Raw genomic sequence first — 14311 nt, forward strand, 5'->3', positions numbered from 1 at the left:
CATCAGGGGAAATCGGAACTGGGTGAGGGGTGTACGTAGCACTTTTTGCAAGATTCAGATGCAACTTTGATTCCATTAAGGAAACAAAAATAGTATATATAGACCTTTGCTCTTTCCCCTATCGTTTAAGGGTTTTTCATTTCTCCTTGTAAGAGTATGAAAAGTTGTCTTACAATTTTTAAAAAAAAAATAAATTTATTTATTTATCTGTGATGGGTTTTCATTTCTGTGCGAGGGCTTTCTCTAGTTGCAGCGAGCGGGGGCCACTCTTCATCGCGGTGCGCGGGCCTCTCACTGTCGCGGCCTCTCTTGTTGGAGAGCACAGGCTCCAGACGCACAGGCTCAGTAGCTGTGGCTCACGGGCCCAGTTGCTCCGCAGCATGTGGGATCTTCCCAGACCAGGGCTCGAACCTGGTCCCCTGCATTGGCAGGCAGATTCTCAACCACTGCGCCACCAGGGAAGCCCCTGTCTTACAATTTTTGCTTTCCATTTCCATTTAACTTGTGTTTAGAACAATGAGCAACGTAGCTCTTTCCTGCTAGGATCTTGACTTACAGCGTGGAAGCCTGTAAAATATGACACCAAGCAAAGGCGTGGGACACTGGAGTCTTTAAGAGTGAGTGTCAAAATCATGGCATCAAGGAGCCAGGATTCCTGAAATCTGTTCCCATTCTTCTCCTAGACCATTTAAAAATCTATTTAGTAGATGAGCAAGGGGATTACAAAGATGAGCCAGATGCAGTCCCTGCCTTCAGGGAGCTCACAGTCTAATGTGGAGATCAAGACAGGTGGATTGTACTGCCAAGTATCACAGGTGTGTTGCTGGAAGTCTGTGCAGGTGCACAGAAGGGTGATGTTTGACACAGTTTAGAGCAGCGGATCTCAGCTGGGGGAGGTCTTGGCTCTCAGGGATATTTGACAATGTCCAGAGACAGTTCTGGTTGTCATAACTGGGAAGAGTGGGTGGTGCTCCTGGCATCTTGTGAGTAGGACCTGGGGTGCTAGTAAAATTTACAATGCACAGGACAGCTCTCACCCCACAACAAAGAATTGTCCAGCCCCAAATGTCAGTAATGCTGAGGTTGAGAAACTATGGTGTAAACAGAGAGAGGAAAAGGGCATTCCAGGAAAATGGTAGGACTGAAGTATGGGACAGATAGATAAGCTGGAAAAGTAATCTACAGCCTTAAGATGATTATTTTGTCCCTTTGGACCTCAATTTTTCTGGCCACAAAATAGTGATGCTAATGCTAAGTGACTCATCTCTTTTCCTGGTGTCAGAAGAAAGTGCCACTGATAAAAATTATGTCCTTGGGATCTACCTATTTCCTGATGCCATACTTAAGCATACTAGTTCCTCAGCCATACTAGTAGCCTGTTCATGAGAAAAACAAAGACGGTATTTGGAGAATCTAACTTAGGGCAGTATGGTAAGTGCCTGTAAAAGTGAGGATTGTGTTGTATGGCATGTAACAAAAACCCAGCCACCAAAAAAAAAAAAAAAAAAAAAACCCAGCCACCATGATATTTCTAGTTGTCACGTAACTTGGGATCTGGAAGTGGGCAGTCTAGAGCTAGGTCAGGACTAGATGGTCACTCCATGATGCCATCAGGAACCCAGACTCCTCTGTCTTTCCCCTCTGACATCCTTAGCTTGTGGCTTCCTTCCTCATGCTTGCAAGATGGCTGCTGAACTGTCTCAACCTTTTGAACTTTCATCAGCATTCCAGGCAAGAAGAAGCATTGCCTGGGGGAAAGGGGCAACAGGAAAAAGGTGAAAGGCATCCCAGTAGAGTCTTCTCCATTTAACAAGCTTTCCTGGAATTCTCTCTGCCTAGAACTTCCACTTATACATTGGCCTGAACTTTATTCCACAGCTACTCATAATTTCAAGGGAATCCGGAAGCTGAGTGTTTTCAGCTAGGCACCTTGAACAAACGTTATTATTATTATTTTTAATAAGAAAGTAGAATAGACACCATGTAAGTAACTAGAAATATTGCCTTAGTGCCTTAAAATGAGCACATTCCAGGCTTTAGTAATAAGTCCAAGATAGACCAACCTTGTGGTGAATTCTGCTTTCAAGAAAATGGTATTATGTAGCAGTCTGCCAGAGTAATTTAAAAGATGTTCTGTCTTTTAAAGCATACTGCAGACAACCTGTTTAATAATCATTTAAAAATATATTTATTGAATGTCTAATGTGTACTCAGCACTATACTAAACACAAAGAAGTAAAACGCATGCTTCTGTTTCTAATGAGCTTTTCAAAATCCAGTTGGAAAAAAACATAGCAACATAAACAAATGAAAAGTTGGGTAATAATGAAAGAGTTAAATAACAATCTGTTATAGTAGTCTAAGAACGCCTTGCGTTGCTGGTGGAAATGTCGAATGATAAAACCACTTTGGGAAGCTGGCAGTTTCTAAAAATGTTGACCATACACCTACCTCGTGATCCCGCAGTTTCCCCAATGGGTATTGAATATTTACCCAAGAGAAATGAAAATACAAAGATTTTTTTCACACAAAGATTTGTACACAAGTGCTCACAGCAGCTGTATTCATAAAAGCTAAAACTTGGAAACAATTCCATTTCTAAACCCTGAAGCACAAAGATCAATCTCACTCTGCAAGAGTAAAATGACATCAAATGTTGTACATGTTCCTGGTGGAGAGGAAAGTTCTCTGTGAGATCATATTTGTTAATTGTGCTATTCACATCTTTCCTGTCTGCTCTATTGGTTGATTCTGAGTGAGGTGTATTCGTCTCCCACTGTGATTGTGGATCTGTCAATTTCACCATTTATTTTCAGTTTTTGTTTTATACATTTCAAAATTATGCTATGTTTATAAAATGCATGACTCATAACTTGTGCCTTTAATCAACATGACACACCCTTCTTTGTGCTTTTTAAATGCTTTTGTTTTAAATTCTATTTTGTCTGATACAAATGTTGCTCCATATGCTTGTTTTCTATATACATTTGCCTGGTGAGCCATTTTCCATTCTTATGCTGTTTAGTTTTATGTGTATTTCCTATAAACAGCATATAGCTGGAATTTGGATTTTTCACTTAAACCAGAGTCTCCTTCTTTTACGAACGGAATATAATCCATTCATATTTATTTTTGATTATTTATATATTTGGACGTATTCCTACCATGTTATTTCATGTTTTCTCCTTACCATGTTTCTTGTGTTTTCCTCTTTTCTTATATGTTTTGGAATGATTGTTGTTCTCTGTCTCTCACTGGCTCACTTTTGTCCTCTGTTTCTCTCTCCGAATGGTGTGGTTCTACTCTTCTGCTACAATGGTCTTAAAACTTTTTTGTTCACATGGTCCCTAAAATAATTTAGTAAAACTAGATACCACATTTTAAATACACCCCACATTTTAAACATCTAAAATTTCTCATGATAAGCTTAAATATTCGTTGCAATGGATGTCATTTCTAATGCAACTGGGAGTATTGACATTTTAAAGTAAAACTTTTGTATCACTCTTTTAGCTGTGTTCAATGGAATCGAAATACCACAGTTATTTGCCATCCATCATCACACATTTGGAAATATGAGTCAAGGATTTGGCCAAGAATAGCTGGCTGGGGTGAGGAGGTTTGCATATTCTGGGGCCAAGGATTCAACCAGCCATTGCCAATAGATTAATTACATACATTTGTATACATGAGAATTTAATAGGCATCTGTTTCCTTATTGTCAGAGAACAGAGTTAAAATCATGAAAAGAGGGAAGGCTAGAACAAACCCTTTGGTGTTGAATTGGAGTTGGAGTTATTGGTGTGCACTCATGAGTTTTTAATATATAAGATAGATCGATATAAAAATAGGTATAGACATACAAACATCTATATATTTCTATATCTTTTTATGTGGGTATGTATACACATATATATACAAATATTATTTCCTAGTTCTATCCACTGAGACAACCTAGAAGCAATGACACCCCAGTGTCAAAATAGGTATTATTAATAAGTACAAAAGCTACTAATTAACTTTAGGAGACAGCATCTTAACCAATTGGTAAAAGTTAATATCACTGGTTATGGGACAAATTGACATCTCCTGCCTCCTGATATGATGCACCGAGAAGAAAACAGCATCACTATGTGGTATTCCTGCCCAAAACACATAAATCGTGAGGTCATATCAGACAAACCCACACTTCGGGTCATTCTACAAAATAATTGACCCATACATTTCAAAAATGTCAACATCAGAAAAGACATGAGGCAGCCTTCCCTGGTGGCGTAATGGTTAAGAATCCATCTGCCAATGCAGGGGACACATGTTCAAGCCCTGGTCCAGGAAGGTCCCACAGGCCACACAGCAACTAAGCCCGGACGCCACAACTACTGAGCCCACATGCCACGACTACCGAAGCCTGCGTGCCTAGAGCCCATGCTCTGCAACGAGAGAAGCCACCTCAATGAGAAGCCCACGCACTGCAATGATGAGTAGCCCCTGCTCACCGCAACTAGAGAAAGCCCATGTGCAGCAATGAAGACCCAACACAGCCAAAAAAAAAAAAAAAAAGTTTGGGTGAAGAGTCTGCCGGAACTCTTTGTACAATTCTTGCATCTTTTCTGTAAGTTTGAAATTATATAAAAATCAAAAGTTAAAAAAAAATCAACAAGCTCTTTATTAAGAACCAGAAAACTTCCCTTATTTCTCTTTCTTAAGTTATATTTCCATTCTACTTTCCTTACAGACTTTTATCTCAATGTAATATAGTTTTATGTTTAAAAGTCTACTATTGATTACCCAATAGGCTACCTTGCATAAAAATATACACATTTAAATATTTTAAAGCTTTCTTCAAACCATAAAAAATTATTCTACATGGAGCTATCATAACAATTAAAATCAGTACAAATTTTATCAAAACAACAAATATTCCAAACTTTGATAATTATTAAACATAGAGAGTAAAATATTGGAAATGTATCTTTGCGCCATGTATCAGTGGATTAACAATACTTATTGCTATAGTGAGGCAGGATTCAGCATTAATTTTATTCCTTTTTTTAATTAAAAAAAGTGCCCCAAAACATTGTTCGTATAACTAAACGGATGGGGAAGGAAGGCATTTTGTTATAACGATGTCCTTCAATTGTTTGAACATCTTTTAAGTTAGAAGCCAAGTCACATAATGACCTATTATTAAAAATTATTGTATTCCAGTCCCAGCTGACAACTCAATCTTATCTTCCATCAATTTTGTTGAAAACAAGGAATTAGAACCAATGGAGTTGGAAAGGGATTGATACTCAGTGATGAGCATCATTTCCTTTTTCAATCTCATCACCAATAGCTTGACTGGTCTATTTGTTCGAAGCCCCAGAGATTTTTCTACCTCAGGGCAGTGCACCTTGGGAAGATTAAGCATGAGTGATGTGAGTGAAGAGTGCTAGAATGGAGACTGTGAAAAAGACAGGTGGGAAAAAGAATCAATAGCCACCTGTGGTCAGTGGCTACCATATTAGAGATCAGTTCTTGAATTTTAGTTTCAGATTGCTACTGGGTTTGGTGTAGTTCTTTTACTTATTTAGACTTAATGTTCTACTGTTTCTTGCATTTCACAAAGACTAAGAACTTTGTATTTTATACATTTTATAGCTCTTATCACAAGTGCCTAGTAACTGTTTTAAAATATTACTGGCATCTGATGCAAGAATTATCAGAGAAGTGTTACAGAGAGGATATAAAACTGTTTAAAGGTTTGGACACGAGTGTTCACGATTCCACAGACAGCAATCTGCACTGGGTCCAATTACTGTTTTTGAGTATGATTTAACATGTTTATCAAAAAGATGAAAGCCTTGAAAACAAAGATGGGGGAGTCGATTTCAACATTCCATTTCTACCCAATTAACCAAGACTAAAATGCAATCCACTGGCTTTTTCTCCTCTGCCCCAGCATCTTGTACCTTCTCCTTATGGTTACTCATTTACACCATGATGGACTAATAGAGGCCTCATGCATTTTCTTTTTATGTCTAAATGATTTAAATTTCTTCTAGTTTCTCTGAGATTTCTTACACAGTGCCAGACATTCTTTTGGCATTCACAAATATTAACTTAAAGACTGCATGACAATTACATGACTTTTCTCAGAACCTCTTACAGCTTTCCAAGGTCCTTTAACAGGAACGAGTAGGTCTCAACCAGAAGGTATTCTGAAGAATTCTCCCCAAAGGTCCCAGGGCCAGTAGAGAGTCTCCCACCCCTGCAGGCACTTTAGGACCCAGCTAGCTCAAGGCTGATGGGAGTTAAAAAGGAGGCAGGCTGTTTTGTCCTGGTCTCTGATTAGCCCCCATCTCTTTCCCAGTCCACAGAAGCAGCCTGTGTTCAGGATGGCCTGAGCTGGGCCAGCTCAGTTTAAACAAAGTCATTGATTTACTCTGCCAATTTGGAGAAGAAAATACTAGGAGGCTCACAGTCCAGTCCTGGGAATGACGGAAACTATGCCCTTGAAAGGGCCTATATATCGAAAGACTGAATTGCTTTCATTCATTCCTTCTTCCCATACTGTTTTCTTCCCACCAAAATATAATTGAAGAGCTAACCTGACTTAGTAACACCGAAGAATTACCTGGAAGGGTTCTATCTTTTCACTTTTTGCATATCTTCCAACCACCAGCTACGAGATTTACTCATCTCTGCATCCCTAGAACCTAGAACAGTGCTGAGCATTGAGAAAGCAGTAACTACTTATTAAAGAACGTATTGCTTTGTAATTCTAGGGATCTTAACATTTTATAATTTGCTTCAAAAAAGTGAAAATGCCCGTGTGGGGTGTTTCCTCAGGTTTCTCCATTTTAATACTCCTGTGCCTAAACTGGTCCCTAGCTACCGTTCGGAGGCCCCTCTTTCACAAGTCCTCCTCCCCCCCTTCCGCCCCTTTGCGCCGCAACACGCGGGCAAGAGCCCTGAACCTCCCCTCATGTCTTATACATGCCATTTTTTCATTTCATAATAATAATAATGTACGCTCATAGCAGAAAGTTTAGAGATGCAAAGAAAAATGAAATTACACGTATTCCTGCCACTCTGAGAGAACACCATGTAAGGTTTATTAAGACTTCACTATGAGTTAAACCTAGTTTTAAAACGCGCGATCTCATTCCCTAAAGACTTATTTCGCGGAATTTCTTTGCAGGCTTTTTTCTACCCCAAGCCCCGATTCGCGCTGGTCTTTCGATTTTCTGCTCAGCTCTGGGCCCTAAGTGGCGCACAAGATACAGTTTTGTCAGGAGCTGGTAAAAATCTGTTAGTCTCCGTAAAAATTGGTCTGGAAATCACTCGGTTTGGAATTAAACTCTGCGTCAGCCTAGGGGGGAAATTCCATTTATTGAGAAAACTCCGCCTGGCTCCGGACCCTTCCTCACAAGCACGCGGCTTCCCTAGACCCGGCCCTCCGGTGCCCCACACCCTCCCAGCGCCGAGTTACGCCTACCGGTCACCCCGGCGAAAAATGCCCGGCACCGCGGCCGCCACGCTGGACGCCCTGGCCCCACCCCCTCCGGATTGGCCAGACCAATGGGAGCCAAGATAGGCCTGCGTCACTCGGCGCTGGCCAATCGCGGAGGGCCACGATCGTTGAAAGGCTGGGCGCGGCGGGACCGGTCCGCTGGGCGGCGGGGACGCGTACTCGCGTAGACACGCTCCGGCTATGGTGGTGGTGGCAGCCGCGCAGAGCCCGGCCGCCGGGGCACCCAAAGTTCTGCTTCTGTCCGGCCAGCCCGCCGCCGCCGCCGCCGCCGCCGCCGCCGCCGCCGCCGGAGCCCCGGTCGGCCGGGCTCTGCCGGTCATGGTGCCGGGCCAGCGAGGGGCCAGCCCGGAGGCGGCGAGCGGGGGGCCGCCCCAGGCGCGCAAACGACAGCGCCTCACGCACCTGAGCCCCGAGGAGAAGGCGCTGCGGAGGTGGGCGAGGGTCGAGGCGCGGAGCCGGAGGGCGAGGGCCTGGGGTCTGGGACCGAATTCGAAGGCGAGACAGGGACCTGGGGCCGCGCTGACCGTCCGCAGCGCTCAGGCGTTGGTGGCCGGGCCATTCCGGTGCCAGCGTGGCGCGGGGCGGGGCAGGAAGTCTGGACTAGCAGATCCACCGCGCTGGGTGGAGTCCAGAGCTGCGCAGGCCTTTTTTATTTACTTCTTTTCTATCTGATTAGAGATAACCAGAGCTGGGTATCAGGGTACCTGGGTTCCAGGCCCTCTAGCTGTGACCACAAACCCGTGGTCAGCTTTTCTGAACTTGGGCTGTGACATGAAGCCAATTGGTTAACCTACTTTTTTTGGAGGCGCACGGAACTGAAATGTCAGCTGTTGAAGGGGGCTGGGAGCGCTGTAAGGCTCACTAGTCAAACTCAGCCTCTGCATCCTTAAAATGGTATCTACTTCAGGCTGCTGGGGAGATTGAGAAATGCCTAGTACTTAGTTCTCCGTAAATGTTAGTTCTCTTATGATCATTGTGCTTTGTGTGATTTATGAAGTGCCTCCTGGAGTAGACACGGGCCTAGGCTTTCAGCACCAGGGCGAAAGTCGCATCAGCCTCTCCCTCTTTTGAGTTGGGTTTAGGGAGGGAGGGTTTATGTTCTAGCGCGATTGCAGCCTTTACTAGATTTAATCAGTCCAGGTTGGATCCTGTTTGAGGGGATTGGAGTCAGGAAGCAACGGGGGAGTAGAAAGGGGAGGAGGAAATATCTTATGATGCAAGGTGAATAATATTTGTGTCCAGCCTTTGTGCTGTGGCCAGGGATGAGACGGAGGTGGATGACTCAGTATGGGGGAGAGTAAAGTAGGTCTTCAAGCTAGATCCACAGGAGGCTGATTTTTTTTTGCTTTTGTTTTCTTTAGGGGAGGAGCCTGAAGTGTATTTTACCATTAGTCTACCTTATACTGTAAATTAAAATGAAAGCACCAGGTGGCCAAGTTTTCAAATAAAGATATAAATAAGGTTTGAGATGACTCAGTGTGGTATATCTCTTTCTGTTCTCAGGAAACTGAAAAACAGAGTAGCAGCTCAGACTGCCAGAGACCGAAAGAAAGCTCGAATGAGTGAGCTGGAGCAACAAGTGGTAGATTTGGAAGAAGAGGTAAAAATACTTAAGGCCTAACTCGTATCTTTTATCCATTGTATATCTTTCCCTTGGTTAATGGTTGCTTCATCTCCTTTAGAAGACAATTGGACATATAATTAAAAGTTAAACTTTTAGTTAATCTAAGTTAGGGTAGATAGGTAGGTAGTTAAGTGGTGAAGCTTGATGAGAGCAGAAATGATTGACCCTCTTGGCATTTGGTGCTAGCTCTATCTCAAAGCTGGTGAATTACAACATTACAACAATGTTTTATCAGTTAGTACTAAAAAATTAGTAAAAACAGATAGGAAATCATTGCTTAAAGTTGAGACCTTTTCTGGCTTATCCAAAAGTCCACTAATGGTTCCCTTCCCCTTCTAGGGTCTACTTGTTACCTAAACTTAAATTGTTGCCAGTTACACATCTTGAATACATAAGCATTATTTGTGGTGTTCTTTTTTTTTAACATGTTGATTTTACAGCCCACCAATACCACTTTTATTATTACCCACCAGTTCAAGATAGGATTTTTTTAAACGTCATATTTAAAATTAAAAGCCACAAGTCACTAAATTAAAGCCACAAGTCACTCTTTGTTGAAGTCTCTATTAGTAGTTGGGGGCATTGTGTTACATGTGACCCCGTGAGATGGCACTTCCTAAATAGCTTTTTTTTGGTAATTATAACCTTGCCTTCTAATACCCACTGTGAACAACTTCATAAGCATAGAGTTTTCCAAAAGACCCGGGAGAAGGAAAGGAAACCTACTGTAGTGAAACGCTGTCAGGTGGATTCTTAAGTGAAGGAATTAGATGTCTTAATAGCCTCTTCTGAACTTTCTTCCAGAACCAAAAACTTTTGCTAGAAAATCAGCTTTTACGAGAGAAAACTCATGGCCTCATAGTTGAGAACCAGGAATTGAGACAGCGCTTGGGGATGGATGCCCTAGTGACTGAAGAGGAGGCAGAGACCAAAGTAAGTCATGTCCTTTATTTGGTGCCGTATGTGAGAACTGGTTTTAAGTGACATGATCTCTTTCTTTAATGATACTTATTCATTTTTCAAGAGTGTAGCGAATAGTACTAAGTCCTAATAATTAAAATAAGTTACATGACTCTCCAAGAGCAAGTACTAACAAATGCCAGTGGTCGACAAGATATATCTACCATGCCAGCATTAAGGAGAACCAGGATAAGAGAGCCAGTCAAACCTGACTTTGAATGCTACTGAAATTATAGTGGTTCTTTGATGAATATGATTGAGAAGAGAAGGGATTCATTGTGATAGTGACACCTTTCTGATAGAAGAGTGATGTATGGGTTTTAATTTACGAATCATGGCAAGTTCAGTGATAATACTTAAGTGGTCTAAGGTTGACAGTAGGGCAGTTCTACTCAGAAGATAATGTTTAGGACAAACTTTTAAAAAAATTACTATCCAAAAAGATTCTGGGCTGAAATTCACTATAGAACTTTATTACTAGGAACGTTATTGAGAATATAAGTAAGATATTATTTAAGAATATTGGTCCTGCCTGAATCTTTGCTTGGGGAAGAAAAATGTTTCATTGTACAGAAAATCACAATGAAGTTAGTCTTACCTTCCTTTTCTTATCTCTTCTTGAGGAGGGCTCGAGAAAATGGAAATAACAAAGGTTTAAGGGAAAGGTTTCGGCTCTAAAGAATAGTTTTCTAGCTTTCTTGAAAGTCAAGAATCACAGCTTCCTGGCAAGTATTTCCCTGGGGACTCTCAGCTGTTGGAGCTGTTCATTCACTATGGTCTTTCCTCCCAGGGGAATGGAGCGAGGCCGGTGGCCGGGTCTGCTGAGTCCGCAGCACTCAGACTACGTGCACCTCTGCAGCAGGTGCAGGCCCAGTTGTCACCCCTCCAGAACATCTCCCCATGGATTCTGACGGTGTTGACTCTTCAGACTCTGAGGTAGGGCTTATTCAGGTTTACTAAAGAGGTGTATAACTATTTAATTCCATTTGTTTGATGCCTGACATCCCTAACCAGACATATGAGGGCAGAGAAGGTAGTTTCGGTTGAGTTGGAGGTGAACATTAACTACCTTCCTATTTCCAGGTGGTTTAGGACATGGAGTGGAGTATAGATAAATGGGTCTGGTGGGTCCTGGAGGTCATCCTATAGCCTAATGATTAATTTACATTTTGGAACCTAGCACTAAGGTAGATTCTCAGTGCATTCTAATAGTTGAACTCCATTTAATTTTTCCTTTTACAGTCTGATATCCTGTTGGGCATTTTGTTCAACTTGGACCCAGTTATGTTCTTCAGATGTCCCTCTCCAGAGTCTACCAGCCTGGAGCAGCTCCCAGAAGTCGACCCAGAAGGACCCAGTTCCTTACCCGCACCCCCCTCTCCATCCCTGGGGACGTCATCAGCCAAGCTGGAAGCCATTAATGAACTGATTCGTTTTGACCACATATATACAAAGCCCCTAGTCTTAGAGATACCCTCTGAGACAGAGAGCCAAGCTAATGTGGTAGTGAAAATTGAGGAAGCACCTTCCAGTCCCTCAGAGAAAGATCACCCTGAATTCACTGTCTCAGTGAAGGAAGAACTTGTAGAAGATGACTTCATTCCAGAGCTGGGTATCTCAGATCTGCTTTCAACCAGCCACTGCGTGAAGCCATCTTCCTACCTACTGGATGCTTATAGTGACTGTAGCTATGAGGGTTCCCCTTCTCCCTTGAGTGACATGTCCTCTCTGCTTGGTGTAGACCATTCCTGGGAGGACACTTTTGCCAGTGAACTCTTTCCCCAGCTGATTAGTGTCTAAGGAGTGATCCAATACTGATGCCCTTTTCTTGACTATTACACTGCTGGAGGATATAGCACAGAAGCCTGTGCTTCATTCAGAAAGCCAAAGTAGAGGGTGTATGGTCCTAGAGAATTCCTCTAAAGTATTTGTTCAAACCTCGTAGGTCACCCCAAGTATTGTCTTTTGACATTCAGCAGTCCAGGGTACACAGATACATTACTATAATCCAGAATTAGAGATTCTGAGGTTGTACCTTTATCTTAAGGGCAGTGGTTTGCCCTAAAGTATTTACGTAAGCATCACTAGAAAAGTGTCTTAGACATGGAATTAACGAATGGCCCTTTATCATTTCTCTTTACCCATCTTGGCATCCCAGGCTTGCCTCTGATCTTAGGTCCTTTAGTTTGCTTCTGCAAGCAGAGAGGACACCTACCTGAGGGGGCTCCTTTTCCCTCATCATGTACAGTTCAAGTAAAGATCAAGAATCTTTTGTAAAATAGAAATTTACTATGTAAATGCTTGATGGAATCTTTCCCTGCTAGTGTAACTTTTGGAAGGTGCTTTCTCCATTTATTTAAAACTACCTGTTCAGTTAAAAAGTACAATGCAGTGTCTTTGTTTTTTGATTCCTTCTTGAACCTCAAGTCTTATTGTTGTTATTCTCTCTCGGTTTTCACTGTTTGCCATGGTAGTGATTTATCCCACTTCAGTGAGCATGCCACTTTTTAAAGTGACTGAAGGCTTTCCCCTCTTAATTACTGCCTGCTTCAATTCCTGGCTGCCTGAAGTAAACACTGAGCAGTTACTATATTTGAGACAGTTTCTTCAGCCTAATTGACCAGTATTACAGCTAGTAAATGGCAGAGCTAGAACACTTAACAACTTTTGCTATTAACATGTTAGAGAAGGACATGCCATTAAATATCAATACTTTTGCTATTATTATAGAGATTAAGAGGATTTTCTAGACTCCAACTCCCTGGGTTCAGCTCTGCCACCAGTTCAGCTGGGTAACCCTGGGCATAAATTACCACTTATTTCCTCATCTGTAAAGGGGTATAATAGTATCTCTAAAGGCTGCTAGAGGATTCAAAGAGACGATGCATTATAAACACTTAGTATATGCCAGGCACCGTCCCAAGCACTCAAAAGTTAACTGTTATCTCCTAATCCACTTTGGAAGGGTTTTAATCTCTTACAGAATTATATACACTCTAGGATATGTTTCACAAAAGAATGAACCTGTTACAACCCCCAAACTACAGACTTGATAACCTCATCATCCAAGGTGCATCTTTTCCTTGGGAATCCACTTACAAGATATTAAAGGAGTCCCCTAATTTATAGAAATTATTTTACCCATGCCAGCATTCTGTGCCAGTGTTTACTGACTACCTCTGGGGAGGTCAGAGTGAGTGAGCAGACCAAACGAGATGGGATTCGAAGAATCCCCAGCAGCAAGGCAAAGCAGGCTATGGTTACAGCCAAGTACAAGGGAATGCCTTTGGTGTGACTGGGGGCGTGTCCACAAGCATACTAGTAGGCAAGAGAGCCTAAGGTCCCTGGTTGCTGAAACCAGAGCCCAATCCTAGTACTTGGCAATGCAAACTTGCTTAATCTCTGAGTTTGTTTTGTAAGTGTAAGAACAATCCACCAGCTGCCCCACAATTAAAAACCTGATCACCAGATTTTCTAGAACTGAAAACAAGTGCTGAGAATCTATTTAGGGATTGTGTAGGCAGATGTAATTACAGATACATTTTAGCTTTCAACATTATAGAACAAGCATCTGAAGACTGGGGCTCAACTAATTTACATTCAATGACATCACGTGAAAGAAACAGCTGTACAACAGGAATAACACACAGGACACAACCTGTGTAGATTGAGTTTTCATTTCCTGCACAGATGGGTGAAAATTACTAAACACTCAGGATATCCTATCTTCATACTGAAACACTAAATGGAATGGTTAGAAATAAAAACATCTTTCTCTGCAAAACCAAAGCAAGATTTCTGTTAAATGCAGAAGGTTGTCCATAACTCAAAGCAGCAGGTGACAGATACCTGTACACCATTTCCCTGGGCCTTGTAACACCAATGTGTGCTTCTCTGCTTTTCTACTAGGTGTGTTACTGGAGCAGGCAAAGTAGGGACAGAACTGTAGGCAGAGGTAATTAATACCTCCTACTCCAAGAATATTTTATGGCATCAAATTCTAATCTTCTAAGATTAAATCTTTAACTAACTTCTAAAGTTAATTAGGGACAGGAAGACTGGCTTGTTTACCCACTAACCAGTCGCTGAAAGACAACATTCCTGTCTTGCTGGAGCTATATAGTCTAACACCACATAACTGCATGTAGCTCATCTCTCAAATGCCACTAGTAGAATATCTGAACCAAACTGATACATAAAAAACTATA

The 14311-nt window shown here is 41.9% G+C and overlaps 1 protein-coding gene across 1 annotated transcript; it reads left to right on the forward strand.

The window, feature by feature from the left end:
• Window positions 1–7674: 7674 nt before the first annotated feature.
• XBP1 (X-box binding protein 1) lies at window positions 7675–12511 on the forward strand. The gene is given in 6 exon segments (XM_060170445.1): window positions 7675–7950; window positions 9023–9119; window positions 9948–10076; window positions 10894–10929; window positions 10932–11039; window positions 11346–12511. Coding segments are annotated over 6 exon segments (1179 nt in total). The 5' UTR covers window positions 7675–7699; the 3' UTR covers window positions 11904–12511.
• The last annotated feature ends 1800 nt before the right edge of the window (window positions 12512–14311 follow it).

Source organism: Lagenorhynchus albirostris, chromosome 14, assembly GCF_949774975.1.
Source record: "Lagenorhynchus albirostris chromosome 14, mLagAlb1.1, whole genome shotgun sequence".
NCBI classification, from domain to species: domain Eukaryota; kingdom Metazoa; phylum Chordata; class Mammalia; order Artiodactyla; family Delphinidae; genus Lagenorhynchus; species Lagenorhynchus albirostris.